The sequence below is a fragment of the Zalophus californianus genome, chromosome 3 (assembly GCF_009762305.2).
Source record: "Zalophus californianus isolate mZalCal1 chromosome 3, mZalCal1.pri.v2, whole genome shotgun sequence".
NCBI lineage: Eukaryota > Metazoa > Chordata > Mammalia > Carnivora > Otariidae > Zalophus > Zalophus californianus.
Genome location: NC_045597.1, coordinates 55,914,439 through 55,924,163, shown reverse-complemented (window position 1 = coordinate 55,924,163; position 9,725 = coordinate 55,914,439). Strand labels below are relative to the sequence as shown.

General features: G+C 48.0%; 1 protein-coding gene across 8 annotated transcripts in view; it reads right to left on the bottom strand.

Annotated features, from left to right (window-relative positions):
- Positions 1-8,123: 8,123 nt before the first annotated feature.
- The window catches only part of CBY2 (chibby family member 2), a 45,248-nt gene continuing 43,646 nt past the window's right edge, over positions 8,124-9,725 (bottom strand). For all 8 annotated transcript variants that reach the window (XM_027591354.1, XM_027591348.1, XM_027591352.1 and 5 more), the window contains one exon: positions 8,124-9,508. In XM_027591354.1, coding sequence (XP_027447155.1) covers positions 8,291-9,508 — 1,218 coding nt within the window. In that variant the 3' untranslated portion in view covers positions 8,124-8,290. The remainder of the gene's footprint in view (positions 9,509-9,725) is intronic.

The following is a 9,725-nucleotide window of genomic DNA, read 5'->3' as shown; positions in this document are numbered from 1 at the left end:
CTCGGTTTTTAGCTAAACTGTCAGCAGAGGACTATTGTAGCTGCCCTCCACATAATCCCTCGCATTTCTTACTTACTGAGCACCTTACTGGGTGCCGGGCACAGTGCCAGGCAGTAGGAATTTCTAGATGATTAACCTTGTCCTCAAGGAACTGTAAGATCGGGAGGAGGGACAGATATAAAAACAGACTACCTCTTGGTAAATACGGTGAGTTGATGTGGTAAAAGACTACCCCATAGTTAGGAATAGGGAAGACACCAAAGAGGGACCCTTGGCCTAACCTTGAAGGTCAGAACACTTCCCGAAACAAATGATTCTTAAATTGAGTCTTGGAGGATGAATAAGAGTTGCAAGATACACAAGGGGTCAAAACATGTTCCAGATACAAAGAACCACTGGAGCAAAGAATGACACCTAGAAGGCGGAAGACAGCTCCATATTGCAACCACACAAGGCAGGGAGTCTTGGGAGGTGGAGCCGGTGAGAGGAAAACCCTTGAGAAAAAGGGATCAGTACTTCTGTACACCTATAATCCAATCCAGCATGCTAGTAGGGAAGGTCCGCAAAAGCAAATAAGGAGCCAATGAAAGCTGTAAAGGAGAGTTCTAACAGTCCGAGTTGTGTTTTAAATGGCTCTCTCTGGTTCAGTGTGGAAAACGGACTTACTTAGGATTAAACCACAATAGATGAGGCAAGAGCTGAGAGCCCAAAGTGGGTCACTGGCTGTACGGATGAAGAGAAAGAGACAAGTTCAGGAAACTTTGGGAGGTCAAACTGGCCCAATTTGGCGATCTATTACATGTGGGGAAAAAAGGGAGAGAATGGAGTCAGCATAGGTCTCTGGTTTCTAGCCTAGGTGTTGAATGAATGTATAAATACCTACGTCTATTTTGTCCAAAAGATCAAGATCTTTCCCCCATTAAGCACACCACACATACAGAAGTAGAGAGTTTGCTTGTGTTTTTTAAGATTTTCTCCTTCGGACAAACACGCACGAAGGATGTTTGGTATCCTCTCTTCTTTTCCACAGTCCTGACTACCAGAGCCAACACCCTTAAAGGGACACAATTTTAAAATGTTAAGAAATAAATCTGATTTTCGGTGTGACAGCCTGACATTACATTCTCCTTAGCTTGGGGCCGCTTGCCATCTGCCAGATCTAAGAGCACTGCAGGGGGCCTTCCTCACCACGAGCAGCTCCTTTGCTTCTATTCTTTTCAAGACTTCAGATGTCAAGATAATGTTGTGGGTCTCAATTCTTTCAAATGACCTTGAGATTAAGGAAGCTAACCATTGGCCAATATTGGTACATCACATCACAACTCTAGTGAGCACCTTTCTGAATAGTTCTAAATCAATAGGGCTTTAGACACACTAAATGGTACTATTAACATTCCCTGGAGAATGCAAAAAAGGCTTAAGAAACCACATTGGTTTGCACCTATACTGAGTGCATCGGGCCCGTCTCATATCCTTGGCGGGCCGGACTTCGAATAATACTCGCCCATTCTGGATGCCCCAGGAATTGCAAAAAATTCTCCTCCCATAAAACACAAGTAGGTTTCTTACATAATATACGGATCTAGTTTGACTCAGATGGACAATGGGAGAAGTTTTATTGTGGACAGGGTATTAGATGATATTTAAGAATTGGGTTAATTTGGATATAGGTATGATAATAATATGGTGGTTATATTTTCTTAAAATGAAACAAAATGTCTATCAATGATACATCCTGAAGTATTTATGTGACATCTGGGATTTGCTTTTAAAAACTACGAAAAGAAAGAAAGTGAGGGAGAATAAATGAAGACTGGCCATGGATTGATCTTGGGAAGCCACATAATGAAGGTGTTGGGGCTCATTAAACTTTCTCGCCACCTGTGTGTATGGAGAAAATTTCCATCCTAAAGCTTTGTTCTGCTTCTACTTCCTACATTAACCACCTGTAAGATCTGAGTTCTCAGCATCATTTGAAGCCCATCTGCATTAGTCTTGGGCAACAAAGTGGGGCTGGGTAAAAGGCAGATTTTTTCCAAGTCACTGACCCTGTTGTAGTAAGAGAATAATCATAGCCACCATTCGTTAGTGCTCATTACGTTCCAGATGCTGAGTTAATCATTTTGCACACATTAATTTATTCAATCCTCACAATAAATCTGTTTAAGAGCATAATGAGGAGCTCAGATGCCAACTTTAGACAGCCTTCCAGTACTACAAAAAAATTATTGTAGCTAAATATACAAAAAGATTTTCAAAAATCTTTGAAGCAGTTTTCTATGAATTGTTCTAATTTCTATAATTTTTCTTAAAGACGCACATAAAAAATGATTACTATGATAAAAGTGGATAAAACTTCTTGAGTGCTTACAAAGTACTAGTCTCCGTTCTAAGCACTTTCCATATATTTTCTTACCTAATCCTCACAACAACCCATAAGGTCATATGATGGATTAAGTGCACTGATGGTCCTAATCAATGGCTGCCCTATATCCAGGAGGAGGTGGAGTGCATTTCACATCCCTCAAAATCTGAACTGGCCTCATGACTTGCTTTCACCTACAGAAGGTGGTCAGTAGAAGTAAGGACCAGTTCCAGCTTAGATATCAAGAGAACTTGCCTACTGCTCTTTCTCTCTCTTGGACCCTTTCCTCTGCCACGGGACTAAGCTTGGGGCAACTGGCTGAAGGATGAGAGACCACATGGAGGAGAGCTAATGGGCCCTAACTGCCAGCCAACCACTGGAAGCAGAGCCACCTAGCAACCGCAGGTGGAGCAGGTCCAGCCATCACCAGAACTGCCCTATTGAATCCAACCCAACTAAACAAATGGTTCAGAAGCCACTACGTTTCAGAATGGGCTTATGATGCAACAACAGCTAACTGAGATAAGCAGGTGCCATTTGTTTTCACTAGAAAAGGAAACCATGGCAGCGAAAGGTGGTTTGCCCAAAGGCTCACAGTGAGTGGTGGAGCTTAGATAGGTACCCAGAAGTCTGGCTCTAAATTCCACACTGTTAGTGCAAAGCTGTTCAGAGTAGATGATCTTCACTAAAGACAAGGCAAGGTGGGAAGCTGTTGGGCTCTGACACCCAACAGCCCAATCGTGACCGGAGAAGGTTCCTTCCAACCACCTGGCAGCACAGGTATCCCCATCCTTCCTCACTAGGCCAAGCACATCTTCCCTAGAGCTCTGCCTGCTCTTCCCAGGAGGAGGAATCTTTCCTCTCTAGATGTAATCTCCAAGAGACAGGAGGCCATTTGGTTAAATTACACTGAATTCTGAAGGAGCCCAGTGGGGACCCTGGGAAACAGTGATGTGTAACAGAATTGAGAAGGCTAGAAGAATATAAAGTAGCAGCCACATACTCAAGTCAGAGACCCATAGTAAAGTTTTATTTTATACCAAAGACCATGGAGGGATGCCTGGGTGGCTTAGTCAGTTAAGCATCTGCCTTTGGCTCAGGTCAAATCAGGGACTGATCCCAGGGTCCAGGGATCGAGTCCCACATCAGGCTCCCTGCTCAGCGGGGAGCCTGGTTCTCCCTCTCCCTCTGCCTGCCGCTCCCCCTGTTTGTGCTCTCTCTCTCTGTCTCTGACAAATAAAATCTTAAAAAAAAAAAAAAAAAGGCCATGGAAAGCTAGTGATGTATTTTAAAGAAGGAAACATTGGGAGAGTATCTATACATATAAGAAAATCAGTCTGGTTGCAACATGGAAAATGAGCTCAAAGTAACCCTGAAGATCTGGAGATGAATGCAGAGCTGGAGCAGTCGCCTAGAAGGTGACGGTGACCAAGACTAGGGTCACACTCCTGGGAATCGAGAGAAGCAGAAGCATCCCAGGGCTGTTTAGGACGTAGGATCAACAGGACCTGGTGATGGATTAAATGAGTGAAGGAGGGGGAAAAGGCGAGGACAGCCCAATCATCAGGCCACAACAAGTAACTTACAACATGGCAATTCTACTCTATTCCACACAGTGTTCCCAAGTGACAACTGGCCAGTGTCGGAAAAAGATTTGGACTGAGTCTTGCCGTGGCGTGAGGATTTCTGATGGAGAGCTCTGAGTCACCCTGTCTGCAAAGAATAAAGGCAGGCTTAGAGAGAGAAAATGTCGAAAATTAAGCAGCCACTTGTCTTGACAGCATTAAAAATAATCTGTCACCTGCTCCTAACTTTGTTCGTGGTTACAAAGGCCATTGTTTGAGTGAACAAAGAGGGTAAGGAATTTGGAAAGAACTATTTACCCAGAGAAGCTGATAAGAGCTCAGGCTGGAGGAGACTTGCATGTGAATGAGGAAGGGTGTGGGCAGCTCCAAACACAAACATTCTGTGCATTGCAAACAACTCAAGGGACTCAAAATCCCATTCATTGGAAGGAACATGGTTTCCACAGCTGCTGTTGGTTGATCCAGAATATTCTGAAAATGACCTGGCCTTTCAGGAAGAGCCATTTCCCATCTGATGAATCAGACATTCAACTCCAAGGACAATAAACTGATGGTAATTGAGGACTGAGGGACTCCACTTTCCTCCATCAGACACCTCACCCCAGCGTGCCCTCCTCCCAGCAGCTTCCCACGTTGCCCGAAGTCACACTGGACCCTAGCAAGCATTCACCACATGCAGACTAAGGTCACTTCATTTTATGAAAAGTCCTTAGAGAAGGGGAGAGTTCAAGAGTAGAATCTGAGCATTCAAAAGCCAACAAGATTTTCTTCAGAGTCGTTTGGATTCTGGTTCCTCGCATTGGCCGTCTCTGCTAAACTCAGAATGACTGTCCTCGCATAAGTGATTTTCCCATTGGAATTCCTTCCCTGAACTAATTCTGGGGAACTTCAGTTTCCATTAACTAGCTAGTTGTTTTAGGTTGTGAATGTTCTTCTCTACTTGACCTGATCCTTAACTATTGGGCACTACAATAGGCCTATGGACAGGATTCAGCCATTTCAGTAGGAAGGATCAGTTGACCCCAGCAACCAAGAGTGCTTTAGTTGGCCAAGCCAAGGGCCAAATGGGAAAGGGAAAATGCTTAGCTCTCTAAAGCCAAACCTTAGAGGCTTGAAGCCAAAATCTTCCCTGCAAAGAGAAAACAGCCTCAGCTATTAGTGAGGCACTCAAGGAGGCAAACACAGAGCTGAAAAAGGAGAAGTGTTTAAAGGAAGTGCTCTTGAAGAATGAAATTCACTCTGTTCTACAAGGAGTTAGCCCCCAGAATGTTAGCTAATCTGTGACAGATTGCACATACAATGAAACATTGTTTTGAAGTCAATCTTCCCCACTCCATAAAAATGACATTTTATGGCTTGTCTTGCTAATTTTTCACCCATTTAGATTCTGCTTGACAGAGAAAGTTGACATTGTTAAGTAGTATTAAGTCCTCTGAGCTCCCTCAGCTGGCTAGAAAGCCCCCAACTGCTGTTACATAGATTAATCCAAGTTAAATATTTGTAACACAAACATGGGGAGAGTCTGCCTTTTGTCTTCTAGTTGTCCGGAATCACAGAAATCAATTTGGTTTCCTCAAAAAAAAAAAAAAAAAGAAAGAAAAGAAAAAGAAAAAAGAAAAAGAAAAAGAAAACCTATGCCCTGGAGTTATCACATTGACTTAAATACATGACACATTTACCTAATGGAGAAAAAAACAAAAACTGCCAAGGGCCAGAGGCCCATTAACAACAACTTCCTATTTATCAGATTCGGGTGGCAACAGGGGAATGAATTACTGAGCCTCTGCATGCACAGCAGTCGCCTCTGCCCCTGTGTATAGAATAGATGTGTAGTCACTGACTGGTAAGAAAAATACTATCATCGTTCTCCCTCATTTGGAATCTCTGACGCTATTTGGAGTAAGACTTGACAACTTCCCAAATCTGGAAAATAGGCACAAAAATCATTTTTAAACTTAATTTTTGGACGCCGGCTTTACTTGGCAATGTGATTTAATAGGAGTTTGAGATCTGCAGTCACTAAGTCTGTGTTGAAGGCCCAGTTTGGCTCTTACTAGCTGGCTAACCTCTGGCAAATCCTTGGCATCCCAGTTTCTACAGCTGGAGAAGAAACAGTACCACCTGCCTCACACGTACCGAGGATCACGGGGGTCACAGCAAGTGAAAAGTGCTGGGCAACTGCCTTCCACTCACCTTCTGGAGCTTACTCAAGGCTCAGAAATCTAGCTAGCATGAACAACGGGTTAGGAGTGAGGAAATTCTGTCTCATCAGCAAAGTGAGTGAACCCCTTTCCCTCACACACCTCTCCTCGTGGAGACCCGTTAGCTAGTGAGTGGACCAGGATACTGAGAATCAGTCAGCTGAGCTCAAGGACCACCACCCTGGTTCCTCACCTTTGTTGCAGATTAGAACACCTGGAGAGATTTTAAACATGAAAAGTTAGGAATTTGGAAAGAACTATTCACCCAGAGAAACTGCTAAGAGCTCAGGCTGGAGAAGACTTGCGTGTGAATGAGGAAGGGGGTGGGCAGCTCCAAATACCGACATTCTGTGCACTGCAGACCACTCAGGAGCTCAAGATCCCCTTCATTGGAAAGAACGTGGTTTCCAGCAGCAGCGCCATTTTTCAAAGCCACTGTTCCGCTGTACAGCAAAGTTTGGGAACCTCAGCCCAACTCCCTCTATAGTCACCTAAGGATTCCTTCCATCTTCTTGGTTCTACACTGTCCAACTGTGAAATGAGCATTGAAGCCCAGGACACTCAATTTTGAGCCTCTGTCCCTCCCTGCGGTAAGCCTAGTAGCTATCTGCCCTACTACTTACCTCCAGCTGGGAAATGTGAACCATGAGTAAGCAGGGGGCAGCTGGGAATAGGGAGGGGAGCCTAGAGCTGGGGAGAGCACAGGCACCCCTTCCCACGCTGGGCGAACAGCAGGGTAAGATAAAAAGGAGATTTCGAGGTCAAATAAAACTGGGCTATTCCGAGTTCCCCAAAGTCAAGCAGATTTCTTCATTGCAGGACTTCTCAGATCCGCTAAGTTGGAGTATGATTCTGAATCTGCCAGAGAGGATTGTAACAGCACGTCTCCCCATGGAAACCTTCATTTTCTCAGAGCATGTCAAGGACTAGGGTTTCAAAGAATATACTTTGAGAAGCTTAGAGCAATGTTGGGGGTAGGGGACATTTGGCAATACCTGGAGGCACCCTTGGTCGTCACAGCTGGGGGTTGGTAGCTGTTCCCGGCATCCGGTGGACAAGGGCCAGGGAGGCTGATAAACATCCAACAGGCAGGAGAGCCCCCCCCCACGACAAAGATTTACTGGCCCCCAGTGTCACTAGCAGTGCAATGGAAAAGCCCCGGCCTAGAGTGACCCCTTCTCTCAGAGGCCACCATCCAGACCATAGCTTCAGATATGGAAGACGAGAGAAAAAGACAGGAGAGAGAGCACAGGCATAGGAGGAAAAAGGAGCAAAGGAATGAAATGAGAGGAAAAACAGACAAGAATGAAGGAAGGGGTGGGCGGGGCGGGGGGAGGACAAAAGAAGAGAGATCCACAACTGCCAAAACTTGGAAGAGACCAAGATGTCCTTCAGCAGGTGAATGGATGAACGTGGATGAACGGTGGCACAGCCAGACAGTGGACTATGACTCAGCACTAAAAAGAAATGAACCATCAGGCCATGAAGAGACATGGAGGAAAACCTACAAGCATATTGCTAAATGAAAGAAGCCAACCTGAAAAGGCTCCATACTGTATGTTTCCAGCAGATGACATCTGGAAAAGGTGACACTGTGGACACTGTACAAAGCTCCGGGGTTGCCCAGGGGCTTGGAAGGAGGGAGAAGAGGCAGAGCACAGAGGATTTTTAGGGCAGTGAAAATACTCCCCTATAATAATGGTGGACACGTGTCATGATACATCTGTGTAAACCCATGGAAAGGACAATACTGAGCATGAACACTAGTTGGAAACCGCGAATACTGGGTGATGATGGCGTCCCTCAGTGGTGACACTGCCCCACTCTGGTGGGGGACGGGGATGGCCGGGGAGGCCCTCCGTGCATGGGGACGGGGATCTATGGGAACTCTCTGTACTGCCTGTTCCATTTCGCTGTGAACCCAAAACTGCTGGAAAAAGGAAAAAAGAAGCCAGAGCAGCACCCTGATGTGAACTGGCCCCAGCCTCCTCGTGCCTTTATTACTTCTGTGAGTTTAGGAAAGGTGGTGATTCTGCTCCTCAGCGGGCAGGAGCGGGCAGCTGGCGGTGAGGAAGACAGACGGAAGGCAGGAGGTCTTCTTTGGCCGAGCGCTCCGTGCCCAGGGCTCCTCGGAGGCCTCAGACCCTGCTGGGCTTCTTGGGGTCCTTGCTCTTGGAGGGCATGAAGGCGTAGAGCTCCTCAATGAGCATCTCCATCCGGGCGGTGACCTCGGTCACCGTGTCGATGACCAGCTTCTGCTGCAGCTTCAGCTTGTTGTTCTCCCACAGGGCCTTGTTCTCCTCCTGGAAGATCCTGTGCTCCTCGCGAAGCACGTGCAGGGCCCTGTTCTCCTCCTGCAGGAGCCGGTTCTCCTCGCGGAGGAGCTGCAGGCTCTGGTTCTCCTCCCGCAGGGCCTGCAGCGCCTGGTTCATCTCTCTCAGCAGCTCCAGGGACTGGCTCCCATCAGGCGGGCTGGAGCCGGCCTTGACCTCCTCGTCCCCGGAAGAGCCGGACAGGTTGCTGACCATCTGGCGCAGGACCCGGAGCGTCTTGGAGTCCTCCTGGGGGATCGGGGTCCCCTTGGACTCCTCGAAAGGGGAGGAGAGGCCGGTGCTCTGGTCTGGCAACAGCCCTGGGACGTGGGGCTCCTCGTGGGGCGAGGGGGCGGGCTTGGTCTCCCCCCCGGGGCCCGCCTTCTCCTCCGTCTGGACCCAGTAGGCCTTCCTCTGCTCCAGCAGCAGCTGCAGGGCCCTGTTCTCCTCCCTGAGCAGCTGAAGGGTGCTGTTCTCCTTGCTGCGGTGCATTTGCAAGGCCGTGTCCTTCTTCACCACCTCCAGGGCCACGTTGTCCTTGTGCAGCAGTGGTGAGGAGGCCCTGCTCTCGTCCCGGCCGAGTGTAGCCTTGTGTTCCTCCCAGAACACCTGCAGGATCTTGTTCTCCTTGCGGAGAGTCTTGTTCTCCTCCCGCAGCGCCTTGTTCTCCTCCCGCAGCGCCTTGTTCTCCTCCTGCAGCAGGTACTCCTTGGCCAGTCTCTTGTGGTGCAGCTTATGGTGGAAGGAGGAGGACGGAGAGAAGTAGGGGGACTGGAGGCGGCAGTTTTCGTTCACCCACCGCCCGTCCTGGAAGACAAACATCTCATCGCTGAGCTGTACTCGCGGAGGGTTGTAATCCAGCTCCAGGTCGGCCTGGGAGGTGGGGCGCTCCATGGGGTCCAAGGGCACCGAGGAGAAGCGATTCAGCGGGTACGAGTGCTGGCTGACCACTCGGCGGCTCAGCCGGGGCAGGGCGGCCTGCCGGGCGCAGCGCGGGGTGGGGTACAAGTTGTGGAGCCTCAGGAAAGGCTCGGCTGTGCCCCTCTGCAGGAGAGAACAGGGAAGCCCACAGTTAGTGAAGGAGCTGACCCCCCAAGGCTGCTCGCCTGGCACCCCACAATTAACTCAGTCTGATCTTCCCGCTTGGCCACAGAGGACACGTTTGCGTTTGGCCTCATGGGGTCCTCTCAAGGAAATACAATTGATCCTTATTATTTGCAGCAGTTCTATTCTGTAAAATTGCTGCAAACACTGAAGTCCC